At 39.8% G+C, this 22,666-nt stretch overlaps 1 protein-coding gene across 2 annotated transcripts; it reads left to right on the top strand.

Moving 5' to 3' along the window:
* Window positions 1-21,213, top strand: LOC111263883 (uncharacterized). 2 transcript variants are annotated; one of them, XM_022839341.2, is made up of 11 exons: window positions 1-857; window positions 8,019-8,221; window positions 9,454-9,640; window positions 13,377-13,420; window positions 14,770-14,853; window positions 15,091-15,309; window positions 15,436-15,625; window positions 15,736-15,860; window positions 16,053-16,119; window positions 16,452-16,597; window positions 17,179-21,213. In XM_022839341.2, the coding sequence occupies exons 1-11, from the start codon at window positions 737-739 to the stop codon at window positions 17,365-17,367; spliced, it is 1,575 nt and encodes a 524-aa protein (XP_022695076.1). In that variant the 5' UTR covers window positions 1-736; the 3' UTR covers window positions 17,368-21,213. The 2 variants fall into 2 exon arrangements, with proteins under 2 accessions (XP_022695076.1, XP_022695078.1); XM_022839343.1 differs by lacking the exon at window positions 1-857 and adding an exon at window positions 2,736-3,226.
* The last annotated feature ends 1,453 nt before the right edge of the window (window positions 21,214-22,666 follow it).

Here is a 22,666-nt window from a genome sequence, read left to right as displayed (position 1 = left end):
GCGACGATGGCGATCATGTTGGCTGTTTATCTGGTTAGTAGGGTTGTCGGCGGGCAGTGACGGGAGTAGTGATGATAGCACAAGATGGTGGGTCGTACTGGAAGCAGACCAGCAGTTGATGGCAACCATCTGGATAGGAGAGGGCATGGAAGAACAAGTGTTCGCTTTCATGGAAAAAAATTGCAGTTACAAAGTCGTGATGTTCCTCCATATCAAAGGCGGGACTAGATAGCATTCAGCATCAGGAAGAACATTATTTAGCAGTTGTGTAAGCTCGTCCGACTGAGCGGAAAGAAACTGAGAGAAAGCGCTGGGTTTTCGACTGATGAATAGTGCTTGCAGATTTGTGTGCTACTGCTGCTGCGAGTTCGAACAGGAGAAACAAGAGTCTGAGTTTTCCAGCCAGTGTGGCTACGAAAGCCGCCTGGCGCAATTGATGGCGTTTAACTCGCTATCGGTAGTATTTGCGGAAATAAAGAATCGCGCTGATCGTGTCGACAATCGTAGGGTTCGGTAGCCGTTAGCTAAAATGGTGATGTTATGAACTGTTTACTGGCAGCAGGCCACTCCAATGGAGTTTTTCAAACGGCAGTGAAGCGGGCGTGAACAGGTGCCTAAAAGCTGCTTCGCGTTGTACCGTCAGGCGTGGACACGAGCACGCGCACAGGTTGTAGTGCAGAAGCGGTGGTCGCAGTACGTACTCCAGAGAACGACGCCCAGTGGAGCGCTCGAAGGCATGCTTTTTCCGAATCGGTTCCTGATCTTACCACCACCATCATTGCAGTTTATCGCCTTGTCCGATCTGGCTGTGAACCGAATCCTTCTAATACAGTTATTGCTTTCCTATGTGCTCCACAGTAAGTACAATTTTATTCCTTAACTGGCTGTATGGACATATTTTTGAGTGCTGCCGGCACAGCAAAACAGAATGCTGGTCTAATAAGTGAGACTTGAGATGAACCGTCGATAGGAGTTTAGGGGTCTAAGAGTGGCTTGGATACGAGCCAAGCACTATTCCAAACAAAGTGATGCCAGTCAGCTGGGCTGAGATAATATTAACTGTTCGTTATAACAAGGTCGTGCCCGGTCCTTTAACTTATTTCACTAACTCTACACACTTTAGCAAAAGCAATACAAATGATCTGTTGCAAGCACATTTGTTCCAAGAAGGTAAGGAACCTAGTTTCGACCCAGCTCAATACCGTGTTAACTTTCAGATGTGCTCATCTGATTACGCACTGACCTACGACAATAATGTCTATCCTTTCTCTGCAAATGAGGATTCGCAATTCTGAATAGTCAAACAAAAGCTAGGTATTAGAAAGATTAATATTTCGATTACTCTAGGAGAAAAACAAATCTTTAATACTTTGGTAAAAAAAAAAAAAAAAAAACTTATTTAAAACTTATTTAAACTGATTTAATTACTACGATAGCCAATCCTCTTTACCGGGCCTGTTGGTAAAACTGTATGTTCAAAAATGTTTCAATTTTTGTTTCAATTTACACCTTAAACAGGTCACATTGGTTGGCATATCTATGTAGGTTTTGGCTTTCGATAATACACTGTTTTTGTTAGTCGTTACTGCCTGCGACAAGTGCTTCGGTAGTCAGGAATTGATTTTTGTAGGAGTTTTCTTTTCGCTGACAGCATTTAGTCTAAGTCATATCAGCCAAAGGGTAAGCTAGTAGCACCAATGCCTCTGTATACGCTATTTCTGGAACCCAACGGTCCTTCGCTTTTGCGGATTCTATAACAACCTATTATCAGCTAAGGCATACTCTCCGTTTCCTAATAACATATGATTTATGGTTAAAAACAATTAAATGAGTTTTTTTTTGTACTCTGCGTGGAACAATCTGCACAGCTCAAAATAGCACGCGGTTTAATGTAATGTTAAGCTTTTCAAGTATAACGTTAATTGCGGAAACCAAAAGGAAAAATCTATATTTTATGTACGTAATTAAATTAAGGGACCGAAAACCTTTCCAAAACGATGAGCGACACATTATGGCGATTTGTAACTCTTTCTTCTTTTACGACGAATTATGTTGTAATATAGAAACAGTACAACGTTACGACTATTATTAAGATTAGCCTCCGGAGGCTTTTATCAGTTCCCATTGTTCTCTGATCTTTTAATTTAAGAAGAAGGTACACTGCACATTGCAGTGGTAAAATGAGATAGTACAGTGGTCGTTTTCTGGGTTTACTACTGGATCTAAGAGGTGTAGAAAATTGACTTTGGATAAGCCTCTATTATTCAAATCCCACTTGTCCTGTTAGAAGCAATTCTCACAGGATTCAATTTATGTGCGCCTTCCTTTGCTAGTCGTTGAGACAGTTCTAGGCCTCAGTTTTGAAATAATGTAGCCCAGCTCTACTTTCGGTTTTTGTCCTAGATTTTTTCGATCGCTTCAAGCTTTTTCCATTTCAGGTAGAAGAAGCATATTAGTTTATGCCAGAACAGGAAATAAGACAACAGCAGAGAAGGCTAGAGCTCGTGAATACCAAAACTAAGGTAATACAGGCCTCAAGGTTCTTAACAAAAAGTTTGTCTGCAATATTGGTAGCGACGTATGAGAGAATTTGTATTCTCGTGGCAAAAAGCCTACAACTTACTATCCCAGAGCGTGGGATCTGTTCTAGCGGATAGTAGCCCGCCATGTTTTCAAAAGCTCTTTCCAGTAGCCTATTGGCAGCAGGGACACTCGACACAAACGCTTGTCGCACAGCTAGTTAGAAGAAGCTGTCCGAAGTATGATATTATACCGTGGTTTGTGATCTGGGGAGCACAGAAATGACCGTGCTTTAGTCCCTATGTCATACCCATAAAGTTGCCAGGCGTTATCATTTGTGATCCTTCACGTTAAGGTTCTTCTGCAAGAGTTAACTGCGAATATGTATTTGTTCAAAGTTCAGGCTTTTTCACGTAGTATATCTGCTGTGAATCTTGTCGTCTCCACGCGATCTTTAAAAATGACGTTGTATTGATTCGGCGGTCTTTGAGCATAACGTAACATTTGCGCATAATCAATTTCGTTTTCTACGTTTTTGTTCGTAGTTGCTGTGACAAGTCGCCCCGAAGCCGTTAAGGCTACTTTTATAATAGACAGACCTTTGTTTATTGGGTATGCTCTCGCAGCCTCTGGAAGCCTTCCGCAACATTGACACCACTTGTGGCCGCTCCATTTTTAACCCACAGAACGCGACGATCGGTCACCGGTACGTTATATTGTTGCTATTCAGCAATACGATTAAAGTCACTTACATCAATAAATAGACGAATAAGCGGTCGCATAATACAAAGCACACGTTCGAGTACTTTGAAATTTGGCCTGTAGATAGTAGGCGGGGAGCGTGTGCGGTGCCACGAGCTGTTCAAGTAAATGTTTCAGGAACTACACACCAAAAGAGCACGGCAAAAAGGCTTTTTTTAAAAATAGTTTTTCAGTTTCGGACATTTTATTCAGCCCAGCATATCGTTGCTACATGGAATACACATATTACTAATTTTATATAAAAAAAAATCTCATGTCAAAAACGATAGTCAGGTATCGATCGGTAAAGCTCTCCTAATTTTGCAGTTTTGACTATATTGGACGTAATGATTTCATTTAAATGTAAAGTTAGATATATGTTGATAGATCTTTGTTGACTTTTAAGTTTTTCTGGCTAAAATACCGATAACTGTCCTATTGAGAGGTATGCTTCTCAGGCATGTTGTTGTTAATCAATATCCTTTCTATGTATTTCTATATTTTATATAGACATACATTCTAAGAATTTTTAAAGAATTCTGGACGATGTCATAAATGGACTAGTATGATGGACACCAGATTTATAGATTGAAAAGATGATTCTGTTGTATCATATTGTAATAGCCCAGCTTAAAAATAAAGAGGCACTTGTATGTAGTTATATATGAAATGATCAAAGCTTATTTTGTGGCCTTGAAGATGTGCCTGTTGTATGCCATAAATAAAAGTTTATCACCCGCTGAGAAGGCGCCATTTTCGTCGGTTTTAGTACGAGCCTCACATTGAATTCGGTCCCATTGAATTAACCTTGAACTGAGCTTCGTTATACACCAAAGTTAAATTCAATTTTGTATAAAACGTCATTTGTATCTTCTTGAAAACGAAGGCGATTGTAGTGCACTTTGGTTCTTTCGCTGCTTTTAGACGCTTCTATTTTATCCCCGAATAAAAGCGGCTGCAGGCCATCTCTGCTCTTTAGACACTTCGGCGTATCCTCATAGACCTTGATTGATCACATAATCTCGTTTTAGAAGACATCACTACCACAGCGTGGCAGTCTTGACTTCGCGTCGTTGCCCCGTGCTCGACGCGGAATTGATCCGACTGAACAGGCGATTGTCGTAGGCAGAATCACGACCTTCCGGCAGTCGTTTGCCGACTTTCCGTACAATGGAGTCCCAGCTTAAAATAGCTAATTGGCATGTGTGAATGCTACCTCAGTCCACTAAATCGATAGTAAGCTTCGCGCTATTGCATTATAATCTAATAATTGAAAAATTTTGGGGGTTTGAAACGGGGGCGGACATTGAGACAGTGTGCATACTCTTGAAGTTTTATCCGGAGCTTGAGCTCAATCCGATGTCATCGTTTCCCAATCGATGAACCCGATTGACTAGATCTCCATTTGAAAAGCAAAAATTTATAAATTGCTCTCGGTGTGCGGTGATTTTTAGGCGTTTTATTTTGAAAACGTAAAAACAACTCGTGTCGTAAAACTATCGCTACCGATCCCTGCGTATCGCAATATTATTCAAAATTCTCCAAACGAATTATAAATCTTTATCAGCGGTTTACTTAAAGAAGTATCAAAGTACCTTATCGCTTCTCATTCGAATGCTCAATCTGAAGGTAAATATCAGATTCATTCAGAAGTAATATTGGTCTTTGTCTGACAAAAGGCACAAAATGTCACTCGATAACAGCGACAAACTAATACGTTAGAGACAGATTTGGGGGTGAAGAAAGTCAGGTACCTAAAAACTTGTCCAGTTAGCGTTTCAGAGATCATCTCTATTTGCGGTTACAAGTGGTATTTGCCAGCTGTCGAGGAAGCTCGTTTCATCTTAACCGCACGTGGGTGTACAAATGTCTCTTTAGTCAAATCGAAACTACCGGTACAAGTCAATCATTTTACTTGCTTTGACCTAAGGTTTTTCGCAGGTTGTAATTTATTTGCCGCAAAGGCTCACGAGACTGTGGACGAGGCTGCTTCTTCCATCAGCCTGGGGGTTGCTCACCCCCTGGACAACAATCCTGAAGCTTCCGTGAGCATGTTTATTGCATACCTTTGCGGTCTGAGGATCGTGGCTCTGTTGCTTGATCTAAGCGCTTTTCTTCGAGGTCCCAAGTAAAAGTGGTGAACTTTTCGGCTCTATTCCGTATGTTCTTGAACTACTGACAGCTGGTACGGGTACAACCCAAAGCGTTCGGACACTAGTGTACATATTGATTGGGTTCAGATATTCTCAGATAGACAAGGGCTGTTACTTCAAGTCCCCTCAACTGCACGTAAATACTGCACTTATTTTTGTACAAATAAAGAATGAAGAAAGACTTCGAATCGCTTCATCCCACCACGCGAAATAAAGCCGGCTTCAGCCACATTTGATGCTAGGCAATTGTTTTATGGCATCCCATGGCCGTATGTCCTATGGCATCTAACATTCCAGGGATTAAGCAAGCTCTGTTTATAGAATTGACACGCAAGGAATTTCTAAGTCTAATTCATATGTCATATTGCTCAGTCTGCGATGCTGTTAAAATGTGTTCGTAGATGTGCTAAAATGTAGCCATTCTACAAAACTCAATTCCATCACGCACATAGCTATACACATGTCAGCGAAGGCGAAGGCGAAGGCTGTCAGTGTGCTGTTATATTTTCTTTGTTAAATCACGGGGATTCTTACTTGGATTTAAGGTTTCGGCCGTCACACCTCTGCGCACTGTCCAACACATTAGAATCATCTCGCAGGGATTTTTGTTTGTAAATTATGCGTCTGCGCACTGTAAAAATCTATTAACTTCAGCGTAAACGCACGATTATAGCAGCTAACCGTTAGTTTTGTTAAAGAGTTCTTTCATTATGCTATAGGTCTGTTTAGCAGCAAGAAAATTAGTAATTTCGTATATGAAATCTTACTTTGGTAGGAGTGAACATACAAAACACACTGTAAGGTATAATGTACAAAAAACGAATCTTTTTGTATAGTGTAGCAAATGGTGCGGGTGGTATAGCTCTCACTCATATTGAGTGAGCACGACCGAACGTGTATCACAATACCTTTGAGGGCCAATTGATTAAAACGTTAGAAAGTTGACAAGAACAGAAAGAATAGTCGTTGGTAGCAGTCGTTAAACAAACCTTAGGAATTATGCAAATATAACTTCTTGGTTTGTGGATGTGCCGCAGACTACCTACGAGAAAGTTTGTATACATAAAAAATGCGTCTGCATTGGATGCATAGAGCCAGAATTTTACAAACTGCCCGTGTGCTCCGAGGATGAACTCATGCTTTCATTTTCCTGGCCGTTTTTCGCAGCCGCAATTAAACCGAATCAAACTTCTTCATATGGCGTTCCCTGTTGCCTGTGATTCTTGTTGGGTACCCGGCAGGCTAGACAGGATCTAATACAAGTTGTTAGGCGATACGATGAATGTTCCATATCGATGCAGTGGCTCGAAAAACAAAGATGGCATGTGCTACATAAAGATGCGGATAGTAACTTCATAAATGAAAGCTAAACCGGAGTAGAAGCAAAATAAGGTAGATAGTTAAATACTTAATGTGAACGTTTGAAAATAGTATTAAGTCATAATAATTAAGTTAAAGTTAATAATTAAGTCATAGGAACAAAGCTAACAATCGTGGCAAATCGTACTTCGGTTTGATAGGAGAGCACTGACTTCTCCTCGATTAAGAAATATAAAAGTGTTTCATAATTATAAGTATCTGAACTTGTAAGTAAGACCCTTGTTGGCGTTGAAAATACGCAACATTGAGTTGATAATCGTTGGAGAAATAAACGTAACTTAGATTTCGGTGGGCAGGTTTTTCGATACCTGGAAGGAAACAGCTTATGGGGCGTAAATAGTAGGTGACGGCTAAGGAAAAACCACCTGTTCTACTGGCGTGCAAAACGGAAATTAGATAGATATGACACAGCTCCTTTTGATGGACGCTAATCAAATCCTCTAGATAACAGAATTATGATCAGTAATCTAGGTTACGATGAAAACAAGCTGAAACTGTTTCCATTCCGCTTTCAATGCGGGGTTCACTTAGGCGAGTCAGTGAAATGAGCATCTCCCCTGCACTGCTAATACTTATGCGCCCCCCTGAGGAGCCCCCTTTATGATTAACGATTTAAAGTTTGTTCACTCGAGGTCGACAGTGATGCAATCGTGGCTCTAATTCAATCCGCTTCTCAGCCCGTCGAACTTCTGAAGAGACCCTTTGGCCATACACCTGGTAGCTCGTACGAATGGAATAATGTGCAGATCTGTATTGACCAAAGATGCAGCATTTTTTTCATGGGTACGCTTACCACTTAGCAAGGAATGACATTTTATATCAGGCCTAAATGCGGTGCAAAACCTAACTAACCGAATAAACTATCTATTGTTTAGCTCGAACTTATTTTCCATCACTGTTACAGTAAAAGATCGTATTTGCATGTATGCCACTGTCTAATACGAACGTTATTGCCGCATAAATATTGTTCAACATGATCAAAACTAGCCTAAAAATGTTGAGGTTTTTTTTTTCTATATTTATATGTCTTTTGTTGTTTATAATTGATCTGTTATTAAATTCAGGCTCGAGCCGTAGTTAATGGACGAAGGAATCTCAGGACTATTCTTTGCCTTTGGAAATAACTGATAGAATAGCGTTTAGCTATCCCTATCGAGAGCTCTTCTTATACTGAGCTTTGTGAATCTAAATTGTACGAGATGCGTTTTCTCTGGCTATTTACAGGGGCAGATTGTAGCAAGGTGCATCTGCTGGCCGCGTGCCCACAATCGCCATTGTTCGGAGCCGACCTCGGTTCGCGGTTCACGTTTCACTGCGACCTTTCTTTGCCAACGAAGACGTTCGGCGAGACGACAATGACAGGAGGCTCCCATTCACTACAGAGCGTCAGATCAGCGCATAGCCCTCAGGGAATTCTCTGGAAAAAGGTGTTTCGTCATATAAAAAATCACTAAAAATGTTTATGTTGCCTATGCTAAAAGAGTTAGCCATGGAATCGTCAAGCTGTCACTTGCTTCGTTCATATTAGAACTATAGACACCCCGTTCGTGTTAAGTAGAAGAAAATACGTAAGAGAAAACGACAGCATCTTAAAAATCATTAGACACGTACTTTAGATATTAATTTTTATAGATATATAGCTAGCTGACTCCTTGATGGAGACATCGCCTACTGCTATTTGTTTGACTAGGATCAGATATGGAAACTCCAGCTTCACATGCTCTAAAATAATTGGCCCACAATCCACAAAATCAATATTCTTCTATTTTCCAAATTGTAATTGACACGTGTCTTCATCTAGATCTTCGTGTCGTCATGGCTTTTTCAGCAAACGTTGGGTGTACTTAAAACGTACGCCCTCCGATTTATTTATAGTCCTATTTTTCACCTTGGCAAGGTAATATACGTTTTTATTAACTTCGTTATATGTTTCTGTTAGCTATCATTCTCTCAGCTTAAATTCTTATAGTCGTCGCATATACACGAATAGCATTCGGATGAAACCGTTAATTTTCACGGGGCTTATACGTTTTATCATAGTTTCAAACTATGTAGACTATTCGATCCTGATCTGGGGAACCTGAGTCCGTCTTTAATTTCAAACCTAATAACTTTTATGCCTACGTCATGTAAATTCAAAATGAAGTTGAAGCCCTCATATACATAAATATGAATGATAAAATTCGACCAACAATTTAGTTACATTGTAGAAACGACCTGGTCGTTCCACAGAGAAACATAACAAACGCCAGGTGCATATAGACCAATCAAAGGACGATGAATATTTTGTTAACTACATTGTAATGGTTGTAGTGGACATTCGAAAAGGAAGATACCCCAGCCCAAACAACATTACGAAAGTCCGCTACTCGACCTTTAATGATCAACAGACGAATCCAGTTTTCTACCGGCCAGAAATGTAAAACAAAGTTGAAAGCTGAGATAAGCCATTCTACATCTAGTGGGTACGCGCTGAGGTCAGAAAATCGTAGGCGTAGCGTTTGGCTACGGTCAATCGGCACCGCGTGAAGATACGCTCAGGTGTAGGCATTTTATTGGGATGGAAATAGATCAGGAAGCGCACCTAATAATCCGCAAAAAAGGAACGTTACATATTTTTTGAGTAAAACCCCGTTAATATTTTCTTTTCGTTTTGCAGGACAATCAGGTGATTTCCCAGTCGGAGACGAGCTGGCACTTTTACAGAAGACAAATGACATTACTAAATCTAGCATTAAAGCGAGAAGATGCAGGAAATTACACGTGCCAGCCGTTCATCGTCGATGCCGACAACGAACACAGCGCGCTACCAAAGTCCATCATGTGTGCTCGACTTGAGATACAGAGTACGTAGCAACGGAAATTTTCTAGCTTAGCTGATAGGAGGTAACGTTGCTACGCGTCGTCTCGAGTGTGTTTCTATGGCAACCATGAGCATGCTGTCATCGCCAGTTTAGGTTTTTTTAGCGTTAGCTAATGGTTACCACAACATATTGATGCCATGCCGTTCCGTAGGTTTGTTGGATAAAACCTATTTGAATCTAGCAAGATCCGTCTGGAAATGTTTAGCGGTTTAAACGCCGCACGTGGAAAAAATGATATCTGATATATTTGTTTCTATTACTAGCCAAGATACGCACTCGAGGGTTCCACTTATTCACCTCAGCGAATGGAAACTCTAGAGCCATCGTCGTGCATATTACCAATGTATCGTATCTAACTGATGCTTAGTAACTGCAATGTTCTTAAGAGTTTAGTATTTGGTTGTATGGAATGATTTTTTCAAATGTTATCCGAAAAGTCAAAACGCTTTGGTAGTATTTTGTGGAACTGATTTTAAAGTGTTTAGGCCAAGTTTCGTAGTTGTTTGAACAACTTCACTGTGGTTGGCGGCCATCATACATGTATGGCTGTGTTCCCTATTTTCAACCAAATTATACTAAGGAATAAGCGCTGTCCAGTTGTATCTACGCTAACCATTCGCATATATTGGTATGTATAATGCTTAAGATATTCCTCATTTTGATTCTGTTCCATATCGTATAAAATGTATGCTACCAATAATTGGATTAAGAATTCCTTGAGTAAGTAAGTTCTGGTAAGTTCTTAAACGTCACACCAGTAAGGGACCCAAGATCTTAATTTGAACACGAAGGGATCAATTGGTTACCTTCTCCTCCTCCTCCTCCTCCTCCTGATCCGTAACATGCGCATGCATACATACAATTCAGCCGCACTTTTAATTCAATTTACAGAAAGAAAAAAACTAATTCCATTCATATCGCATTGGTTAATCCAAGAAAAAGATCTTCTGTAAAATTAAAAAGTCCAGCTTCGTCGATGTCAAGAGTAAACGCGGCTGAGTTATTTGCGACTCCAATACCTATTTTATCTGTGTTTGTAGCCAGTTTACTTGAAGAAGCTAAACAATTGGCCTTTTATGCGGATGGTAGCCTCGGTTATCTTTAAACAGTGAAATATCCGCTTATCTCGCGGATGGGCAAGGGGGGGGGCATACAAATTTGCCTAACGCTAATAATAATACGGCTATCTAATCCTCCATTGCGTACAAAGGTTGTAGATGTAAGAGAAATCTAATGACAAATGAAGACGTGCATAAAGGATAGCAAAATTTTTTTTACGGAAAACTCGACCAGTATCGAGATTTAAAAAATTTTTTAAAAATATCTACATTCTGTGCCACAAATAAAAAACTTGAAGACTTAAAATACGTATCTGTAATATATCTGCGCACACTTAACAGTTTGCAAGTCTACGGGTATCTCAAGAAATACACCGAATTGCTACGAATCATCCACGGGCGCCCTGAAGATAATGTACGTTGCGTGCAAATTCTATAGACTTATATGCTTTCCAGGTGGAAGTCTGTGTTATTAGATCATCACGCAAAGAAGCGTTCCGAAGAAAGACTCTCTAACTATTACTTAACATATAGGTGAAACACATAGGGCATTTACTTGTTGAACCCTAAAGGCAAATGCTGAAAGCTGTGTACTCTCGAAAGTAGATTTAATTTAGCCTATAATCAGGCTACGTATGAACACAGTAACTAGATTCCCTCAAAGCCAACACTATAGAATAGAATCAGCTTCGCTATAATTTTCTTGAAAAATCAGGGATGATTTTATAAACATATTGGAAGTATAGGATAATATTTGAAGAGAATAGTCCGAAAACACGTTATGGAATTTCTTGCCATACAACGGAAATATTCTGGATGGTCTTAAATTTGATGCCCCACCATAATTCTACTACCAAGCTATAACTATACCTTCAATATTCTATCGTGTTAGCTTAACTATTTTACTGTACCCGTCTCAAACACATCATTGAAGTTCTTATTTTTTTTAGAACCTCTCACAGGGGATAAGCCTTGTTTCGTATATTCGATCCATCATTGTATACTCGATACATGTCACAGTGGGTGTAGTAATTGTGTTCGGTAAGCACCGTTGCCTTCTGTAACTTTGATACAACATATAATTGTTGGTGAATGAGGTGTGACAGACACAAGTTCTACCCCACTGAATCGGTGCGCAATAACATGGTTATTTCATTTTTAACTTTGCTATTTTCGCTATGGCGTGTGAAGCAGCGCTTTGTTGCGACTTGGGCATTTCTTAGTTCTCCATACTGAAATACACCAATTAGGCCAAAACGGGCCTGATGATGTACTGGGCCTCCGATTTGTATGCCAGTCACAACATAAGTACGGAAGACCAGTTCAGGAACACGGCTCGAGAAACCAGTGCTCTCGCTCGACTCACTCGTGGATTAGGTACCTAGCTAGGCCTGCATAACCATTCAGATTCGAACGTCCAGGAACCTGAGACAGTTGATCGTGGGCTACGCATGAGGACGAACAGGAAAAGAACAAGCGTACGAGTATTATTCGTAGTTGCAAGATCTGTAAAGGGGGCATTCTTAAGGATCTGGGTTCAAGCGGAAACAGCCTTTGAAAACAGGAAAAGCGAAAATACGCTGAAGCAACTTAATGGATAAACAATTTTGCAGAGGTTACAATACTAACAAGAGTCCTTGCCTTTCTTTATAACACGCTTGAATAAAGCACACGTTTGATACTAAAATACCGCAATACGTGAAGGCAACATGATTCATTACCGCAAAACAATAGCATGGTTTCTTTCTAGAAATAACTGACACCCGATACGATTTACTTTGGTAATGTGGACCAAGACAATATTTAGCCCCATCTGGTTTACAACTGTTCATGGAGGGCCACTGACCACTTAAGGCGCAAGTTGTCCATAAATGATATCGGTAAGGTATTGGTTGGTTCGTGACCTATTGCCAGTACTGATAATTTTCCAACGTTTTCTCTTTAAAGTTAGCATGTAGGTGTAAGCCTGCACGACAAACGACTACTCGAAAAACAAAGCAGACATTGGCAGACTATTATTAGCTAGCGAACAACCTATCTGCTGTTCAAGTGTCTTACGATGCTACTCAAATAGTTATACAAAATACTTAACTAAACATCCTCCTGGTAGGCGAATAGGTAAAGTGCTGGTCCTAAGGACATCTAAAATGGCCCAGGTTCGCATTCAGACGTAGACACATCTCGGTTCGTGATAAGGACGGCTAGTCGTATGACTAGCGGCTTACGTGCAGCACGTAAAGTACGAAATCTGTTAGCAAATCTGTTATATATACAGATAACATGTAACATACACAATGGACGAACTCCGTGCTTGATGCATCTTGAACCCATCAAACGTAATGGAGAGGTTCTTCATCAAATATATAGTTAGAAAATATGTGTCGATATTAAGCCTTTAATTCGAACATGACATCTACTGGCGTATGACAAATCAATTACTCGCGCAGCCTATCGCAAACACTTATAGAATTTTTTTTTTCGTTATAATTCGACCTTCAACTAAGCTTTCCTGACATATGTGTGTGTGTGTGTGTGTGTGTGTATCTGTCTATATGTCTTTACTATAACGATTTTCGATTTACTATAGCAGTTGGTCAAAGCCTGATTTCGCTTTCGCTCACCGTTTGATCTTTTTTTTTCTTATTTTCTCTTCGATTTAGCTCCTCCAGGTCGTTTGGTTAATGTATCAGTGCGACCTTCGCAGGTAAGCCCACTTCACTAGACGTAAAGAAATTAACTCTGCGTGTGATGCCATGTAACCCCAGAATAAGTGGCTTTAGCCCAAGTTTATGAAAAATGTAGGTAACAACATAAAGTAAAACAATGATCTTTTGATGCACGCGCAATGAAGTCTCATTAATATCTGTATATTTTAGCGCTCTAACAGCGTTTCTTAATAGCTGCGTTTTTGTAGCTTACATTACCGACGTCTTGTTTGAGAGGAGCAACGGTACGACATGCCGCTTTGCCTATCGCCCTTCTGTCTTAACAAAGAGTGTAAGGAACAACGCCATTCACTGCTGGACCCTTTTCTCCTCCACCCGCACCGTGATACGCTGTCAATTGTCGCGTCATGCATTAATCGTAAATTAAAAACACCCGGTGGTACTGACCGTCCTTTCCAAGCACTATCTCATGATACCAACGAGTTCAGAAAGTTGCTCATTACTCGCAATGCCTGCAGCATCGTCTGTAGAATATCTATTTTGGCCCGAAGCGACATGGGGCTGTCTCTTACTCTATCGATTAGCGCCATTCTCTAGCTGGGCTCAGCCAGTGAAAAAGTCTTTTTTTTTCCACGTCATTTTTTTATCTTCAGTGTTATAAATGTATGTTGCGCGATTCAAGCTTGTGTAGAGCCTATTTTTCTGAGAAGATCTCTGTAATTAGGGCAATTTTATTCTTCCGCCTAGAGCCCTAAAGTGTTGTCATTTCTTTTATGCTCTTTAGCTTCCGAGGCGTAAACCGTTGTTTCGTTAAACTTACAACTACAGATTACCAAAGATCTGACGCACATATATAGCAAATTTTATCCGCGAAGTGTGCGCACTATAAAAAGTGCTATTAAGTCTCCTCGATACTTGAAAAGCTAATGTGTATGTATTGGCTCAAACGTCATTCCCATATAAATAACGTTACTCTTTTTTATTTTCCAACGGGAGCTTGTGGTAGAAAATAGAAACGCTTGCCACATCCGGTCAGACGCCGCAAATTATTCGCTCGCTTTCAAAGGGCAAAATGCATACATTAAAATTCAGTTGTATAATACGGAAATATTCATGCGGCTTGTATCAAATTTTGACAACATTCCAATAAGAAAATTATTTGGATCTCAACTTTATGCTGAAATTATTCTTCGAGATTTTGACTCCCCTACTCCGGAGTTCCTTGGAAACGGAACAAATATGTTATTATCGAAATGATACAAAGTCAGATAGTAATGGGTCACACTTCGATTCAACGTGAAAGAGCTATACTTGCAACAATAGGAAATTAGGGTTTACCTCTCTCTTTTTTCTTTGAAGTCAAACTTTCTAAATTTCTTCGTTATAGGTGTTTGCATCAGTTCGGTGGGCCGTAGCTGATGGAGGTGATGGCGGTGCTCCGATTACTCATTTTACTCTTGTTTATCAACAGGTATTCGACAAATGCCTCGAAAGGATATGACATAATGATATTTCGTCTTTCTTTTTATACTATATCTATGCAGGTGTATATTGTTGGTCTAGTAAGATTTTATACGCATGCGCGTTGTAGGATCTTCGGCGCCATTAGTGATCTTATCACCTTGACGGGTACCAGATGTGATTATGTGCACCCACTCATTATTGTGCTCATAGATTGATTTTATTTACATTGATACTTTTGCTGTAGGTATTGCAGGCACATTTTGGCAAACTCGATGCCGATCCGGACCCTCGCAACGCCAAAAGAAACGATCCGCCAACTGAAAACACGATAATATCAAAGTCTTTCGAAAGATTAAAGGACGCTCACGGGAAACAATATCCATCGGAACTTCAGAATGACACCTTGCACGACGATCAGCACCAACGGTCAACGCATCTACCCTTACATATTAGCCCTACAGCAGTGCGTATTAATGTTGCTAAATGGAATCGAATTTTCTCATAAACTCTATTACCACTTGTCGCTAACACGTTCGTTGGATGGATATAGGTGTTTCATATATTCTACATGCTCAATAACATATTTCAGAGGCAGTATTTTGTGTATCACCTCCGTCCGAATGCGCTATACCAGTTCAAAATGTGGGCTACGAATCGACTGGGGTCGGGCGAGCACAGTCTCTTGTATATATCTACAAACACTGTGCAAAAGAAGTCCCATAATCGGCCCAACAGCAACGCTACCAGTAATCAGGCACACAACGAAGACGCCAAGGCAGGTAGGATAATCTCTCAGATTCTACATAAAAACTCGAACTTAAACCTGGAAAAAAAACGAGCCAGCTCTCGCACGAAATCGAATTTATGCTATCGATCTTCATTTCTGCAGGCGAGCATCTGCTGCAGACAGGAGCTCCAACAAATGACAGAACCCATAGTGGCCCTGCCATAACTGTAGTCGGCTTTGCGGATGATGACCTCAGTGCAACGGCGTGGATAACTGCAGTTACAATGGTTAGCTTCGATAATTTCGAATAGTAGGTGTTTTCCTGTTCCGTAAAGTACGAGCTACGAGGTATTCTTGTGGCAAACGCTTTTGAGAAAACTTTGTTTTTTTGAAAAAAAAACACCTTTTTCCAAATAAGCTCATGCCATTTATATTACAGATGTGTGTTATCTAATAGTATGTTCTGTTTTTACCCTTAGGTATTTACAACAGTAGTCATCCTGGCACTGTTGAGTTGTGTCTTAATCTATAAGGAAGCTTCCAATGGTAAGCGGATAATGAAACTAATGAATGTATCGAGTAGCGGAGAGGTCATCTTGACATTTGGGACGGTGCGCCGAGCGACGCACTTGAATAAGTAGATGAGAAAAGATCATTTATGTTATTTAAAAGACTTGCATAGTTGCATGATTGGGCGTGCTGATAAGATATTTTTGTTTTTATCGGTAGGGTACAATGAGCTTTCATCGACTAAGTTTATATGCGTACAAGTGTATCCGTATATAAGATTTGAACAAAATTGCCTACGTATGGTACCTTATAACCTTTATAAGGAAAAGGGTTAACGTGCGATAGTTATTATGTTAACTCTCTCACAGACGACACAGCATATATACCAATGTACCAAAGCGACCCGGAGCCTGCGAACGGCAGGCAGGTTCCAGTAAGCTTCTATTCTTCCGCGGCCGCAATGCAGATACTTTTAGACCCAGCTAGATCATTTAGGAGATTCTACCGGCTTCAGGTAATATGGGCATGTGTTATGGCATTTTTCAGCATCTTAATATGAAGATGCTAGAACTATTGTTGATCCCGCAACGCCACTGTTATTCATACGTGCCATTGAGGGGGACTATAAATGTACAGAAAAGACCATTGCAATCGTCGCGGCTTGTGTTAGGGTTCGTAGCCAAAGCTGTGTACAAACGGCAACGTATATATGGATAACGTCGTAGCGCCGATCCAATATGGTCCTTTTCCACCTAATTCCCCCCCCCCCCCCCGCCCAAACCTAACTGCATCGTTGATAAGCCGTTTATTTTAAATTTTAGCGTACTTTTAAAGCATTAGCAAGTCTCCTATGCATATTTATAGTGTTATCATAATTATTGTTGTCCCCGACGAAAGTGACAACGCTGTTGACAACCTTCTCGTTGTCCACTTGGATTCTAAGTACCAGGCTAAATTGCAAATTTATTTTTATACCAATCCTGCTAGCAATGGAAAGAGCCGCGGAGATGAAAGGACTTGTTCGGATATTGGTTCCATTGACTTGCTGAGGCAAAATAAGACACGCACTGGGTGATTTTGTGTTTGCCATTCCAGAGAACTGAAGTTTTGGAGGAAAGGACAGTTCTTTTGGCTGAAGTGAATACCGGCAATTGCAATGATAACCTACAGCTGCCCCCAACAAGACTTAACAATAACTCGGTCCTACGCCCCTTGTGTGAACAAGATAAAGAACAACTGGCGGATGACGAAAATCGGCAACGACGACAACCACAACAACATTGAAAAGTAAAACGAATAATATGAGAAGTGGTAGTTATATCAGCCACAGGTATTATAGTGAAGCAAGACTAAAACATGGTATCAAATGTGAATAAGATTTTCTCCCTACATACGGAATATGGGGCTTATTAGTGGGCTTATAGCGAGCATATTTAATACGAAAGAAGGAAACCCAGAAATACCCAAACTCACGCCGAAGCACGCCTATCAACAACTATTTACGATACACACACTCACGAAGTCGCCGATGCACTTGTGGGATCCACATTTAATGAAACCAATCTGTGTGGTAGAATTCGCTCCTTGATTTTGAAGGGCCACAACTTCGTGTGTGACGTGTCTTTGGATGTACGCTTGCAATACTTCTATGGACCCCAGTGAAGGGATTAGGACAAAACTAGATAGAAAAATCTATCGACGAAGCTATTGCAGCGGGAAGGGTAAAGGGACAGACCGTAACAGGGTCTATTCAAGCATATCTTACCTGTCATTTGTCGTACCATGGGAATAAGTTCTTAAAAGAGACATTACTAAACTGCTGTATCTTACTACAGCGTAGATCATTAACTAAAAACACAGATGTTATTTAAAAATTGCACTATTGTGTTGTTGTCCCGGTCGAAATCAAGTGAGTACTATGTTATTATTACATTTTTTGGCAATTATCAGTTTTTAGCGTTCAGAATTACCGCAGTCACTTTGTGTTTCGTGTTGAGCAGTCTCTCGTAGCTCGTAGTAAACGAATGATTTTCATTTGCTCACACGCATTTACCAAAAAGCTAACATACAGCTGTAATAATAAAATACACACGACTACGAGGCAATGTTGTTAACGAAAAGCCACATTCAACTTTCTGTACATTTGGAATTTTACGTCCGGCATTGCCCTTAGGCGTTCTATCAAACGGCTGGCTCCCAGCACGAAACGAAGTACATCGATGCCCCGAGCGGGTTTGAGCCTAGATTATAACCTACTCTAAGATTAGCAGGCAAATATATCGTCCGCTAAGCTATCTCTGGAAGTCAACATTACACTTATGATTCACTACCACCACCCAGCGCTATCAATTTGTTCACTATTTTATATTTACTTCTTTCTGTTATAATACTTTAGTATGAAATCATGTTACAGAGTAAGCAATTGTTGAAAAATAAAACCCTCAAACCATAGAAACCCAAGTACCTTTCGCTCGTTCCAGCGACGGTAATGATAATCCTCTGTAAATTTGGTCAACGAAACTGGCGGTATTAACGGTATTACATTTCTCACCTCTGATACTTTAGTAAATGTCTAATTATCTCCTATCTGAGTTATTTGGACGTCCTATTTTGTTCCAGTCCTAATAGGTGAAGATTTGCTACATTTTCCATTACTCTTTTTTATTTTTACTTTTTATCCGATGGTTGATTAAGCAAATAGGCCACTTGCCTTTAGGTAGAGCAGAAACAACAAGATGTCAACATAGCCTCTTTGATTTTATATACATATATATAAATATTGTGTGCTTATTATTGCTACCGACGTAAATACCATTAGTATGATTTTTATAGTATCATTGTTGTACAACATACGTAGTGATGTACATGGATTCTGTACGCCGTTAAAAAGATCTGGTATTAAAAAGGTCTATTTATATTACGTACTATTGGTACATGATTCGATCATAACGGCTAGCGAATAACGGGGCCTTCAAGGATGCAGTTACGTGTCCTGCTGTCTTTTTGTAGGCTGGTGGATATGATGGCGGTACTGTTAGATAAATTGATAATTGACAATCAACGAACCTCTGAAAGGCAGAAGGCATGACAGAAAAAACGATTAGTAAATGATGCTGAACTTGCAATACGCGGCTCTTCGTGGCTAAGCGAAACGGCGTGTAGCTTAGCCCCCAATGAGCTCACAATCATGGGTTCACAGTGTTAATATTCAGTAACTAGAACAAAAGGAACGATACACAGTGTTACTGTCCTGCAATTACAAGTTTCTGCTGTTTTGATTAAATAAACATACTTAGTTTATTTCGATCCCTATGAAACAATATTCAAGTGTTGGTCATTCCAGCTGAAGTGATCTAACCGCGAAATTTTTCAAACGGATTGTCGATCAAACGACATCTCTACGACCGAGTTACCAGAGACCTCTTCAATATACGTAAACACCACACTAACTAGTCGGAACAACGATCGACCTATTGTATTTACACATAGCCCTTATGCTTATGTACGCGCTGAGAGATACAATATTTTTATTTTAGGCAGCTTAACTTCCATATATACATATATATGTATATCTTACTTAACACAGATGCATAACATCAGCTCATTTTAGGATGATTGATGATGTTAATAGTTCGTTTTCAGCGTGAACCCGATGGCGTTCTACCGGTGCTTCGGTGATTTTCATAGCGCCGCGTTAATAGGCTATAGGCCTGGGAAAACAGCAAAACAGTGTTCAATTGTATGCAGAGACAAATATGCTCAGTTCGACCGATGACAAAAATAAGGGCTCTACGTCTCAAAAGAGAAAATTGTCATTACCACCCGCTCAGTTTTTGCTCAACCAGAGCTAAACAAATGATTCACGAGCTCTTGTCTAATTTTCTCAGATAACGTAAATCAGCGTAATTTGGTTCAGTTGCTAAGACAGACCGGTCAACTTCTTTTTGGACAAATCGCTATGTATACCAATCAATGTCATTGCGTCAAGCAAGAATAGATGACGATCCATCTTTTCGTTTCATATTCGACTAGATTTGTGTCCATCAAAAGTGAGTGATTAGAGTTACTGACCGGAGGTCACTATTTGTTTGACCAACCAGACCTGCAGTCGTATCGAAGGGCCAATGTTTATGGTTCGTAAAAGCCTGTACCAGTAGTAAAACTTTGTGAATAAATCTTTTTTTGCCCTATCAAGGGGCAGATTGTGTTTGCATCTAAAGGGACAGAAGTGGCAACATTTTGGATCTATGTCAAGTTGTTCAGCCGTCATCTTAACTTAACTTCATTTCAGCTAAAAAATCACAGGTTGCGCTTAGGACTGAATTTAGCTAATGTGTGTTCTATAGACATGAATGTGAATTAAAGTCCAATTAAAAATGATATAAGTCGTCTATAGAAAGCAACGCAATGAACCGACTATCAAACTAACAAGGTAAACTCGTGCATCCGGCAGAACCGATAATTGTGACACTGACTGAGGGCCATGTCTGCCTGGTATTAAACCACCTGTATTAAAATTAGCATAGGTGAATGAACTTCTTAAAAATGCTAAAAAGAAAGTCGATATTTTTATGCTTATTTAATGATATCAGCCTTGACCGCTGGGATGTACCTCCAAGACAAATTCCGGACTTTTTGCGAGCCCAACGAGAAAACTGGGCTTTTCAGTTCGGTCAAACAGTCGACAGGCGTAGAGAATTCGGATGTTGGAGAATACTAAACAAATTGTGTCAAAGATGCAATAGCCACAACTATCGTCTGATAATGAAGAACACCTATCTTTTAAGGACGCTTTTAATAATAATAATTGTCAAGCTTTTTAGACGACACAGTCGATTGGATATATCTAAATAAGGCTTTTTTTTTTTTTACTTAAACTTACATTTAACATAAAAACGAATCGACCTGAATGTAATGACTTTTTGCTACGAAGACCTATCTAAGATAAACCAGAAAAAGTTTAAGTTCGTTTTGAGAAGCCAAATATTCTTAGGAATTAGTTGAAGGAATACCTGGACACTTTTGTAATGTATAATACGTCCTGTGGCCCTGGGTGATGTATTTTAGACGATCACCTGATGACCTGTCGCGCAATACATCAGTCCCAAATAAAGATCATTGACAAATTAATAGCGCATTATTCTTTGTTTGCATAATACTGTTATCACATATGACAAATAATATCAGTAGTTTACAAAAAATAATTATATTCATGCATACGTCAATTGGGTGAGTCTCATTAAATTTCATTATAGACGAAGAAACAGAACTAATGGTTTTTATCGCACAGAAACAAATGGCCACGAAAACGTTCGTAGGAAAGAATCCATGAAACTTCAATAGAATGCGTACTTAATAGTTGCAAGAATGGTGTTACCAACAGTAAGACGTTGTAAGTTCATTCACTCGCCGACAATTTTTTTTTGAATAAGGAGACTATTTCAAGTTTTGATTCTAAGCGGCTGGCTAACCAGCCCTGTCTCGTCTTTTGAGCCATGATGTTTGCGATCTTAGGCTCTCAGTTAAAAGTGAACCGGTAACTTGTATGGAGTAATAAATCGGTTGATGTGATTTACTAATATGTTTGTATCTTACAGGCTAAATATTTACATCATAGTTCTAAATGTTGTTATCGATGTACACCTTTAACTTCTATTACATTTCATTTTTTTGCACAACCTTGCCTAGATCTTGAATTCCACTCAACCCGTTATTATATAAATTTTACTGTTCGTTCAGGCAGCTGCAAAACGTCGAAACGGGAAATCGACGATAAAATCGAAAAAAGACGGTCTTATTTATGTTGATAAATGGGAAAACACCCATAATCCTCGCCTAGGAATCGGTTACCACTGTCGAGGCAGTTTCTGAGATAAGCGATATGTATGTAGATGTTCATAAGTTGAAACTGCCATTTTCAAATCAATCTACTTAACAGCTTTGCCATATGCATCGTAAGGTCATAGGTATTATATTTTTCTTTATGCGTATTCAGTCATTATTAGCCAATTGCGTATGTAAATTTTTCAAGTTTATCGAAATAGGAGTGGTCATTAAGGTAGTGATTTCCGAATGAGATCGTCCATTCAACTTATTCCGGCTTAGTTCAAACTTGTTATTGCTGGGTAAGGCCATGCAGAGGTTATATGAAACTATATGTAGTTATCACTAATTAGTCACCGGCATCTAACTGGCTCTTATTCTTCACACATACACAGCTGTTCTTGGTAAGACAACAAATAACCAATTAAAAGTGCCGACCAGTGCGGCTGATCCAGAGAATCCATGGAAGACCTGGTTTGAATCTACCGACGAGCTGGTTCAGCTTTTCACAACAAGTGGGTAAACACTGAGGGATCATAGCTTAGCCTTCACTGGTTACCCACGTCTGTAGAGAGCTAAAGCCCTTGTGTATACCATCAATAAGCCTCCAGTTGGTTTTACCAGTCTTAACATCCTGGCAGACGATAAAATCGCATTATCTTCTAATTTTCATTTTAACATGGAAAATAACTAGCGATGAAATTAGACCTCCAGATAAAGGGTCGGACATCGCAACGGGCCGTTATCTGTCAACCGACGC

The sequence above is a fragment of the Varroa jacobsoni genome, unplaced genomic scaffold (assembly GCF_002532875.2).
Source record: "Varroa jacobsoni isolate VJ856 unplaced genomic scaffold, vjacob_1.0 scaffold_797, whole genome shotgun sequence".
In the NCBI taxonomy this organism is placed as follows: domain Eukaryota; kingdom Metazoa; phylum Arthropoda; class Arachnida; order Mesostigmata; family Varroidae; genus Varroa; species Varroa jacobsoni.
This window is presented reverse-complemented; position numbering and strand designations above follow the sequence as displayed.